This window comes from Myotis daubentonii, chromosome 5 (genome assembly GCF_963259705.1).
Source record: "Myotis daubentonii chromosome 5, mMyoDau2.1, whole genome shotgun sequence".
In the NCBI taxonomy this organism is placed as follows: Eukaryota; Metazoa; Chordata; class Mammalia; order Chiroptera; family Vespertilionidae; genus Myotis; species Myotis daubentonii.
The window spans coordinates 89,262,295-89,274,342 of NC_081844.1; the positions used below are offsets into that span (position 1 = coordinate 89,262,295).

Here is a 12,048-nt window from a genome sequence, read left to right on the forward strand (position 1 = left end):
TTAAAATCACCATAAGAAAAGCTAATAATAGAAAATGATGAGCAGAGAGAAACATGGAGAAAAGGGAATTTAAAAAAGAAAACTAGGTGGAACTTTTTAAATCCAATCTTGCATAGAATTTAGTAAAAACATTTACGCTAATCACAGAAAACACAGGCTAGAGCTTGTCTGACTTACAAGTTTTAAGGGAAAACACCCATATTAGATAACAGTGAAATTGGAGAAAATGGAATCTCTAGGCTGGCTTCTCATCCTTTGGGTATCTGTTCAAATATATCATCTCCTCTGAGAACCCTCTCTGATTACTCAATTTAATTTGTTCCCTATCTCCATGTCATTCTCTAGCCTCATACCATGATATATTTTCTTTTGAATACTTGTCAACATATGAAATCATTTATTACATCATTTAATCATGTTTTCTTTTCATTCTACAAGAAAGTAAGTTCCAAGAAGTAGAGCCCTTGTCTGTCTTGTTCACCTGTGAACCTGCCGTGAGGAAAACTGGGACAGAGAAGGGAAGTGATGAGGTTGATTGTTACTGTGTCTGACTGTCGCTAAGTAATGGTATGTTAATATGTCAGGGCAGGAGGACGTACAGGGTTACATGCTATAAAGGAAATATTAAAGTGGCTGATTTGCCCAATCTGGAGAAAAAAGGCGTTTCTAGGCACTCTAGAGCTGCCTTTACATATCTGAAGGGATCTTCTTAGAAAGAGAGAGCAGATTCATTCTGTTGGGCTCCATTGTAGAGAACTAGAATGTCTGGAAGCCATATAGACATGGAGTTCTTTTGAATTTGAAAAAATTTCTGAACAATCTAAGCGGAACAAAAATGCAGTCATCTTACTTGGTAACAAGTCTATATATTAGCTATCATGACAGTAGGGAAAATTGGAGTAAATCCTTTCTTAATGTCCAAGAAAACACTAACATCTCTTTAGATGTTATTAAATGTTCTGTAAAATAATAAACTGTGGCAAATTAAGTTTGGGAAAAATTGAGTTTTAAAAAAGCAGGGGGAAAGGATCTGTATTGCAAAAAAAATAATAATAATAGTAATAATGGATCCTTTAATAAGTAATTCCCCAAATGAAATTGAGTATTCAGGGTTTCCCAAATCTGGTTGACCAGAGAATCCTTTAGTCAGGAAATACTAGCTAACTTTTCATGGGATACCAGTGTCTTAAAGATTGAAGGTCTATGATTCTCAGCAAGTAAGAAGGATATGAATTTGGAGGTGGGAGTACAGACGCTAACAGTGGTTCTCAACCTCCCTAATGCCACAACCCTTTAATACAGTTCCTCATGTTATGGTGACCCCCAACCATAAAATTATTTTCGTTGCTACTTCATAACTGTAATTTTGCTACTGTTATGAATCATAATGTAAATATCTGATATGCAGGATGTATTTTCATTGTTTGCAACCCACAAGTTGAGAACCACTGTGCTAGAATGTTATAAATTGAATTGTGTCTCCCCCAATTCATGTGTTGAAGACTTAACTCCTAGTGTGGCTATGTTTAGAAATCATGGCTTTACTTGGGTAATTAGGGTTAAATGAAGTCATAAAGGTGGGGCCCTTATCTAATAGTATTTAATCCTTACTAGAAACGAAGAGACACCAGGGGTTCTGCACATGGAGCAAAGGTCATGTGAAGACACAGTGAGAAGATAGTAATCTACAAGCCAAAGAGAGAGGCCTTAAGACAAACAAGCCCTGCTAACACCCGGAACTGTGAGAACATTAATATATTTATTTTTTTAACATTTTTTTAATTGATTTCAGAGAAGAAGGGAAAGGGAGAGAGAGATAGAAACATCAATGATGAGAGAGAATCACTGAGTGGCTGCCTCCTGCACGCCCCACACTGGGGATCTAGCCCGCAACCCTGGCATGTGCCCTAACTGGAATCAAACCATGACCTCCTGGTTCATAGGTAGATGCTCAAACACTGAGCCATGCCGGCCTGGCAGAACATTAATTTCTGATGATAAAATCACCCATTATTTGGTATTTTGTTTTGGCGACCTTAGCAGACTAATGTATTCACTAATGTTGGCTTACTGGGGCCACAGGTGTTCCCTTCACTAGTTAGCAAATTAGACATTATTTTACTAATAAGAGATGGGAGGTGTGTGTGTGTGTGTGTGTGTGTGTGTGTGTGTGTGTGTGTGTGTGGTGTCTAGATCCAGATAGTGTGAGATCATCTAGGAGCAACATGAACCAACAGAAAAGAAATCATTACTGTTCAATTCAATAGCTCCATAATTGGAACTATTTACTATTAATCATTCAAAGAAAATTGAGTAGAACCAAAACATAATATTCCTGCCATGTGCTCACTTCCTTTTCCCAAGAGAAATGGAATGAACTCCTGCTAGACCCAAGATCAAAATGCAAATGTCACTGTGCCTCAGTGCACACAGAGGCATGATCACAGTAGGGACTGCATCAAAAACTGAAAACAAGAAGATAAGAAAGGAGCTGGAGTATAAAGGCATCATCACAAAAGGGAGGCAGAAGAGGACAGACAAATGACTAGAGCTAGTGCAGCCAAATCTGGACCATGGATTTAAAAACTGTCACCAGAAGGCCTCGCCTGCAGGGTGTTGAATGGAGTCTCTGCTGGATGCCAGAAAGGAAGGAGGCTGGTGGTTGGGGGTGGGCTGGTGCAGCAATTAGGAAATAAAAACCTAAATACATAGGGGAATTCCAACTTCTTGCCACTCACCCCAAATCAGCCTTATTCATCATTCGTACAAGTTAGTGTCCAAGAACACTAATTTTTAATTGGAGAACTCGAAGCAGCCACCTAGGCTAATCTCACTAGATGTTTGGGAAGCAGGAAGCACAACATGGAGAAGGGACTGTCACACATTTCACCTCTGATAGATGACGGTGAGGGGACAGGGAAAGAACCCTTGTCTCCTGACTCTCAATCACCCCCTGTCCCCATCCCTCTCTCCAGATGATACTCACCCATGAAAATGCCACTCTGACCCACTGCTCAACTCCCTCTGGCTCATTGGAAACATCAGCTGTCCTTCCTGACTGCTCTGATTCTGCCAGGTCCACTCCTGTCATTCCAATGTTCAATGTGTCTCCAAATCTATCTCTAAAGTTAAATGTGAAGACAATACATCAGAGTTACTAAAAGCATTGTCTCTTAACTTTAAACTAGCCACTTCTCTAAGCCACTGCTGCCTTTAAATAACAGGACAAACACCACCTCTATTTTATAAAATTATTGGAAGCCTTAAATGAGATCATGCACACAGCAGGTGTAGCAGAGCTCTGCCACAGAGTAAGTGCTTATTACATGGTTGATTTTCATATTATTACTTTCATCTCCTACAACAGCCATTATTCTGTACTTGGATTACTGCCCAGCTGTGGTGCTGTTTTCCCTCCAGCTAAGTAACCCCAGAACTCTTCATTCAAGCCATGCTCCAATTAATTCTCTCACACGTGTCTAACCCTCTAATGGGCCACCTTTCTCTTCCCTGTGGCACCCCAAGTCCACTGGGAAAGAAATGAAGGATTTAACACTCTCAAACTGTCTTCTTATTTCATACCTTTGTTTTTATTTTTATGTTTTTCATTCTGTCCTGCCTTCCCTAGAGTGGAAACACTGTTGTAGTGGTCCTCTCTGACAAGGCCTCCAGTTTTGGCCCCTTGCAGGAATATGAGGAGGAATAAATAAACTTTCCTTGGCATAAAATGGAGAGTGTTTGTTTGTTTGTTTGTTTGTTTTTCTTCACAGACTTACCTTTCACTCCCAAAGGGCCCTCTACACTTTGTGGCTCAATGTGCAGCTTGAAAATGTTCTCTCCCTGTGAGTAGCTGCCAAACTACAAAGCAGCTCACACTTAATCATTTGACCTCACCTTTCCTCACCTTTTAAAACCCAAAGACCTCTATCTCCACCCATTCTTCATCAGTTTTGTCTTGAGATACACCCTGAGGATCATTATCTTAGCCCCACCCCTGAGAAATTCATCTGAAACTTGGCCTACTAGCCACTGCCTCCATAAACAATTGTTCAAGTTCATATTTCCCACACCTACTTAAGTTCACACAAAGCCCAAACCTTGACCTCTAAACCCTTAACTGCTCACACCTTGCATAATCCATCAGAATCTTCTTGAACACTTAACTCTCTTCTAAGACGACCACAGTCTTTATGGCTCCCCCTCAAGTCTCTGATGTACACACTCCCTGTCCACAAAATCCCTTTTTTCCATTTCTCACTCAGTACCATACAGAAGTATTCAGCATGGTACTTCCAGGACCTGCTAATATCTATTGCCGATTTTGTCTAGTGGCCGTTCATTTTTATAGCCCAGTTGACTCTCTGACAGCTCCCATTGATGTCTGTGCCAAGCCTTCTCCATCCTTCTCCAGCTTCCAGACCAACCCAAATCTTGCACTGCCAGAGTCACCATCAGAACTTAAAAGCTGGACCCAACTTTACCATGGGTTTCCCCACATCCTTCTCCCTCAACCTTCCAAAGTATCTTCTTTAGATTCATCTAGTCTTCTCTGTCCCTGTATCAGAGGGAATGGTGCTTCAATCTGTGCTGTTCATCTTATTTCCTGCTTTTCTAATTCCTCTAATTAACCACCCTCCAGCATGTATTTTAAAGTTCTTCTTCCCTTTGGCTTTAAGGCATGCACAGTCTAGCTTAGACCTTTCTGAAGCATTTGCCTCTTCCATTCTCCTCCTCCCCTTTACTATCACACATCTGAAACAAACATTGTAGCCTTGTCTTTCCACGTTACCCTGGCAATCCATCGATTCCATTCCCACCCTCTTTGTTAAAATTGCATTTTCAAACTGCAGTGAAGACTCCTCTTCTTGAAATATAATGGCTTTTTTTCAGTATTCATTCTCTTCACAAGTTCATAGAAATAATAAAACTTACAAAAATCTCTTTATTAGGATAATTTCTTTGCTTCTTTTCCATGACTGCACTCAAAGCAGTCTTCTCCATTAATTCATATCTTGGTCTTGGGTGAGATTACTTAAATCCTCTGAGCCTCATCTTACTCACTGATAAAATAAGGGTCATACAAATTCCTTCCTCATGAGTTATCATGAAGCTCACATTCCCTATAATTAACTACCATATATCAAGCTCTAATTATGATCTTGGCGCATGCACACACACACACACACACACACACACACATTATTTATATATATAATTTCATTTAACCCTCAAACCACTCTGTGAGGTAAAACATTATATCTCTGTCACAGATGAGAAACTAAAATATCCAGAGCTTAACCTATATACTCAAAGTCACAGAGTCAACTTATATTTAGAATAAGATCACAAATAAAATCCACTGGACTTCATGCCCACATTATCTTTTAAAATTATATGTTTTTTAATTGACTTCAGAGTGAGGGAGGGAGAGGGAGAGATAGATAGAAACATCATTGATGGGAGAGAATCATATATCAGCTGCCTCCTGCATGCCCCCTACTGGGGATTGAGCCTGCAACTCCAGCTGATGGATCCACACTCAACAACTGAGCGACACCAGCTGGGCCATGGCTATATTCTTACTGCTAGATTATATTGATCCCCAAACAGATGTAAGATTCAAAAATTTATAGAGTCATTCAATGTAATTTATTAGCTTATAATGTTTTGCAGATATTGTGTTTCAGAATGTACTAAAATAAACCTACCTGGCAGAGCATTGGGGGAGAAGAGTAAACTGATTTCCCCCAGGTTTTCATTCATTCATATGCACTTAAACTCAGTAGACAAACAACAGCCATTTGGCCCAATGCAGTTTACAAGCTAATGTCAGGAACCTGTAGCAGAAACTCTTGTCTCATCTGTAATCATCGTCATAATCACAATTACAATTACATGCACTGCACTTTGGATTGTCACATACATGACACCAATTATGTGAACTCTACTGTGGCAAGTAATAGTTCCCAATCGAGATGGAATGCAGCTAAAGTTCTGGGATAGTTTCTGTGTCATTTGCAAACTATTTTCAGTTCTCCCCCATCTGGTTGTCCAAGGACAAGGTAATAACACACTCCACATCCTCTATGATTGGGGCAGCTCACCAGATGGTGAGGGAAAGTGGCAGTGGTGTCACCTCTGGACTGAAATATTTAATTTCTGAAAATGGAGAGCCTCAAGAACACATCTTCACTTAACCTTGACAATGAACAACATTCCAAATGGTGATAACTCTGCCCAACTGGGACCTGTTGAAGATAATGCAGGACCATTAGCTGACCACCGTACATGTTCAGCTTAATTAAAAAATATAATTTGTCCTGAGCCACATACACCTTGGGTTATATGTTACCACAACATAACCCCATGTTTCTGGTAGCTCCATAAATGACTTACCCAAGATCACACAGCTAGAAAATGTCAACACTCTTCTCCAAACTTCATAAATGCTAAAATCACTGTTCCTTCCACTAGGTCCCAGCTTGAATCATAGGTTTATTGCCTAAAAAATAAAACTATAGTTTCCCAGAAGCCAAAATATAAACATAAGTATGATCTGTCAAACCTGGGTGTTTGTGAACTAAAGAAACTTTGATATTTTCACTTATTTCATAACTAGGCCAAGTCAAGTTCTTCTAATCCAAGAGGTTTAGAATTCTAACACTCCCCACCTTTAGGACAAACAGAAAAATAGTTCTCACCTCAAATAACTAATGTGTTGGTCAGATCGGAAGTAGCAATTAAGTGACAAGGACTGCCACACCACCCAGGGTGTGACATTGTGTTTGAGAGCCTCTCAAAGGCAGCATTGACTCTGAATCACCTCAGAGGGGAGGCGGGGAAGCCAGGCATTGCCATATAAACATGGCCCCTTTCCTACCTCATGGCTGACACAGCTGCTGGGACAGCCTGAGCAGCCTTTGCATAGCAGCCACCTCCACCATGAAGATCATTGGGGGCCTCCTCCTGCTGTGCACGGTGACCTACTTCTGCAGCAGCTCAGGTGAGGGAAGGGTAGAGAGTGAACAACCATTAAGCTTGTTTTTCCAAGGAGGTGAGCATCTGAGAGAAGTGTCTGGTTGTGTGGCTTTTAACTATATGGGTTTAGAATCAAAAGCATACTGGTTTAGAAAAGAAACAGCCCTGGCCTGGGAAGGGAGAATCTTATGTCCCTAATAGAATTGGGAGGGCAGGAGGAGGTTAGGTCTAGTAGTGTCATCGCATTCAAGGATTTTTGGGGAAAAATCCATGGAACAAAGAAATGAATTCTTTTCTTCATAACAACATTGGAAGTTGTTATACAATATTGGATACTATTCCTGTTATTGGATACTATTCCTCTGAGCAAAGATGCAGAACAACTTGGATGCCTCCCTAAATCAATTCGGAAGGTTTGAAATAAAGTACAATTCTCCACAGGCCAGGAGTCAACAATTAGACTTTCCATATGGTTAAAAAAATAAAATAAGATGTAAACACCTTAAAATGTTATTGCAACCCTTCATATCAATTAGAAGGGGAAGAATATCCAAGATGGTGCTTCAGTTCTTGGCAATGGTGGCTACAATACTGCCTGTTGCAACCTGACTTTAAACCACTACCAGTGTCACAATGAGCTCCAGAAGTGTCCCATGGTAAGGAAGGGAGGAGAATTGGGTAATTCCTTTGCCTGAACCAAGCGTTTACCTAATGACTGTTTGCAAACAGCCAAAATGTTTGCATAAGAATGGGGTGTGTGCTGAGACTTATTGCCAGAGAAAGCACAGAGTCTTAATCTCTGGGATCAAAATGACATTAATTAATGAGACTTCAAGACTTCGCTTTATTATTAACATTTCTATCTCTATTTCCCTTTCAGAAGCTGCTAGTCTGTCTTTAAGAACTGTGAGTATATTGAATTACATTTTCATTACTGTTGACTGTCACTTAGTCAACAAATAATTACCAAATATATATGGAGCATTAAGTCAGTATGTTTAGGGTGGTAAAAGTGGAGGCAGACACAGATAAAGAAATCTCCTCTGTTGTTTGAAGAAGGATAACATAAATAACCATAGACCTAAAATTATTCCCGAGTTAGAAAAGAGAGAGATGACTTCCAGTTGAGAGACCGGTGAAGTCTTGATGGAAAGGACAACATTTCAGAGGTAGGATCTTGGTTATTTGCACAGGCTCTGGATTCAGATCTCAATCTCACCACTTCCTTGCTTTTATGTGATACAAATTCTCTCTTCCAAGCCTTCATCTCCCCCAACCCTGTCAATAGAGGTAATAGTAGAACCTACTCTATTCAGTTGTTCTGAAGATTAAACAAAATTCCTGTAAGATTTAAGTTTAATGCCTGGCCTGGAAATGCTCAGGAATTGCTAACTGCATGCATAAGTCATAATAGAAGTGGTGCCAGTGTGACTGGTATTTGTCATAGTGACATTAGTGCTTAAAGTAGCGGCACCAGCATCAGAATATCTGAGCTGGAACTTCTAGGTTGGTATTTTGCTTCCTGTACAATCGAGGCCAGGCTAGCCTAGCCTGGGATCCAGGAGCAATGCAGAACATTCCCCTTGTGTCTGTCACAGGTGGACTGCAGCATTTACAAGAAGTACCCAGTGGTGGCTATCCCTTGCCCCATCACATACCTGCCTGTTTGTGGTTCTGACTACATCACCTATGGGAATGAATGCCACTTGTGCATTGAGAACTTGTGAGTACTTCATGGGGGCAGGGAGGGGGAAGAAGCTGGGGCCAGTGACCTCCACTGAAAACCTCTCTTCTTTCCATGAGTCTGCTTAGCTCTCCATGAGCTGTACTTAGTCCCACCCGGAAGCAGCAGGTGTGGATAGAAAACTGACCGCCTCATAGTCAGGCCAGGATTGGCCACCATTACTTGCTTAACCATTCATTACAGAACCTCCAACTCCTATCTCTTAGTTGAAGTCCAACAATAGCATCAGTTTTCAAAATGCTGCCCCAGAGTCCAGAGATACTGTAGAGGCAATCAGAAGTTACCTAAAGTGTTAAAGGGATAACTGGGGTGGTCTCCAACTCCAAGTTCAGCTTTTGACTATTTCCAGTTGTGGAGTTCCATATAATATCTTGCTTGCAGAAAGGGTCCTAAGCCCAACACTCAAAAACAATTGAGCCCGGTTGAAGTGGCTCAGTTGGTTGAGCATCGTCCCAGGCACCGAGGTCACCAGTTCAATTTCCAGTCAGGGTACATGCCCACGTTTTGGGCTCAATCCCCATTAGGGGAGCATGCAGGAGGCAGAGAGTCAATGAATCTCTGTCACCATTGATGTTTCTACTCTCTCTTTGTCTACCTTTTTCTCTCACTCAAATCAATAAAGACAGAAAAATTGAAAATTATTATCCTATATGACTTCTAAAAGGCCATAACACAGCTTGTTCCTTAGACAAAATGTGGCTAGAGGGCCTTTATCCTCCTCAGTTTCCTAGTGGCTCTAAATATCTGTAGTCTTAAGAGGGATAGAGGGAATATGGCTACCACAAATATTTTTTCTTTATCTAAAATAGGGGGATGGGTCAGTGGGTAGAGTGTTTACCTACAGACTGAAGATTCCTGGGTTTGATTCCTGGGTTTGATTCCAGTCAAGGGCACATGCCAAGGTTGCCAACTCGATCCCCAGTAGGGGGCGTGTAGGAGGCAGCCAATCAATGATTCTCTATCATTGTTGATGTTTCTATCTCTCGCTCCTTCTCCCTTCCTCTCTGGAATCAAAGTATATTTAAAATAGGGGGATGCAAGCTGTCAGCACTTGGACCTGCATCCCATGGGCATGATTTCTTTACATATTTTGTGTGGCCTGCATAGTGTTCTTGAAGGCAAACAACTGGAAAGATGTCACTTCTTTGGTGTAGAACAGGCAACTTAGCATTTACTGTTTTTACAGCAAGTGCACTTTGCTCATTGTTAATTCTCTTTTAGACCACTGTACTTTGGCCACTTATTTTAGATCTTGTCTTTTTCATCTTTGTGATTATCTTAACAAGTTAAAATAGCAAGTTAAGCCCTAAGCCCCAAGCCCAGAAGGATATGTCTTCTTATTTACTCCTATGCAGGAATGTTTGCTTCGCCAAAGTGGCACTTCTCTAACCTGCACACACTGGGCCTTTGGCCTAGAGACTAGCTTGTATTCAAGGACACGGAGGGAACGTGTGGTGGAAGCTGTCCTCCTAAAGCGGGACCCAGCTCTGTCACAGGTCCTGCTGACCAGAAAAGGGTAAAGGGCAGGCACTTCAACTTCCTGTGGCAGAATCGCTCCTTGGATGTTTTAAGACATTGGGTGACCAGCCTGGGCCCTGGGATCAGTGGAAGCAGCAGGTGGGGTGGAGGATTCACCAGCCTGGGGAAATTCTGCTTCTGCCTCTGAAAGGACATTCCTTTTCAGAGACTCCATTGCCTCACCTGCAAAATGAGGCTCTGCCTCAAGATCTCTTTGTTTCCTTTCAGCGCTATTATTATGCAAAATTTCCTGTTGTGCTAATGGATTGTTAACTGTGTCTTCCTGTAGGAAAAGTTATGGGAAGGTTCGGTTTCTTCACGAAGGAAGATGTTAACTTCTCCATAGACGTGGGTGGGGAGCAATGATACCCTGTGCCATCCTCATCGTCCCTGGGCTCCGATGACCTACTTCCTCACCATGGCAGAGGTTCTGGGCGATGGGCGGGGAGGGTGCGGGCAGGGGCAGATGTGGAGTCATCTTTGTTGAGTGGAGAAAGTTGTTGTGCTTTCCTTCAAACTCATGCCCAACTGACTTACTGGCTTCTTTTTGTACCTCATTAAAAGAATCTCCCCAGAGAGTTTATCTTTACTTCTGTCTGTATTTGTGTCTTAGATCGGGGTATAATATCTCAGTTTTCAAAGAAAACTGAGGAACATATATATTTGATTGTTCAGTTTTGTACAATGAACCCCAAGTGGCTGCCAAGAAATAAATGCGCACACACAGTTTTGTACAATGAACCCCAAGTGGCTGCCAAGAAATAAATGCGTGCACACACACACACACACACACACACACACACACAAATATACACGTGATCACATACACACGGAATGAAATGGAGTTCAGTTCAATTAAAGCTCAAGCTCTAGAGGGGGAGATAAACAAGAATTAAAAAATAATTATACACTCTTATAAATGCTGCGATATAAGTCATTACTAGGTACCATATTGGAATAATCTTTCTACAGTGTAAATCTGATTCTATTATTTCTCTGTTCAATACCCTTCATCTGTTACCCATTGTCTATGGTATAGAATCCAGACTCCTAAGCATGGTGTTACCATAGACGTGGGTAGGACACAGTATCTCCGAAGGACACGGTCTCTAACACTCCTCTTCCCTGGCCCTGTGTCTGTTCATGCACAGTTTCCTTTGCTGGAAACGGCTGTTACTTTTCTGGTTTCAGCTCAAATGTAGCCCTCCTGTGAAACCTTCCCTGAATTTGGTTTGGCAGAGAAGTGGCTGAGGAGTCAGGAGTTAGTTTGTAAGCTAGTTCTGTCACATGCAAGCTGTGTAACTTTGAGTGGGTACCTAAACCCTGTGCTTGGCATATGGGGTTATTGTTGTGACGATTAAGTGAAGTAACTCAAAGCACCCTACAGGATATACACAATAAATATTAGAGCCTTTCCCTGACTACTCATCATTTGCTCACCTGTTGTTTCCTTGCATCTTGTATTACATTGTATTTAAATTGTTCTGAATAGTTGGTGGTAGTGTTCTTCTATCCTTATCAGATTGTAAATTCCTTGAGGGCAGGACTATATATACATTTTTGTATACCTAGTAATTAGTATAATGCTTGATTCATGGTTAGTATTTCATAAACATTACCAAATTGCTCTGGGACCATAGAGGAAGTTGAGTCTAATTCTGCCTAGGGTGTTGAAGTAGCTTCCCCTTGAGTTGTAATTCATCTGAGTATGTGTGGGTTGGGTAGGGAACAGGTAATTCCAGGGAAACAGAAAGCAAGTACAAAGGCACAGAACTTGAAAAATGCATACGAATTAATTACTGAACACA

At 41.2% G+C, this 12,048-nt stretch overlaps 1 protein-coding gene and 1 long non-coding RNA gene across 2 annotated transcripts; both read left to right on the forward strand.

Annotated features, from left to right (window-relative positions):
* Positions 1-286: 286 nt before the first annotated feature.
* LOC132235822 (uncharacterized) lies at positions 287-3,730 on the forward strand. Its single transcript, XR_009453093.1, has 2 exons — positions 287-1,741; positions 3,368-3,730. It is a non-coding gene; the product is annotated as an uncharacterized LOC132235822 (long non-coding RNA).
* A 3,165-nt stretch (positions 3,731-6,895) lies between these two features.
* On the forward strand, positions 6,896-10,918 carry SPINK7 (serine peptidase inhibitor Kazal type 7). The gene is made up of 4 exons (XM_059698806.1): positions 6,896-7,003; positions 7,859-7,884; positions 8,577-8,701; positions 10,530-10,918. The coding sequence occupies exons 1-4, from the start codon at positions 6,943-6,945 to the stop codon at positions 10,573-10,575; spliced, it is 258 nt and encodes an 85-aa protein (XP_059554789.1). The 5' UTR covers positions 6,896-6,942; the 3' UTR covers positions 10,576-10,918.
* The last annotated feature ends 1,130 nt before the right edge of the window (positions 10,919-12,048 follow it).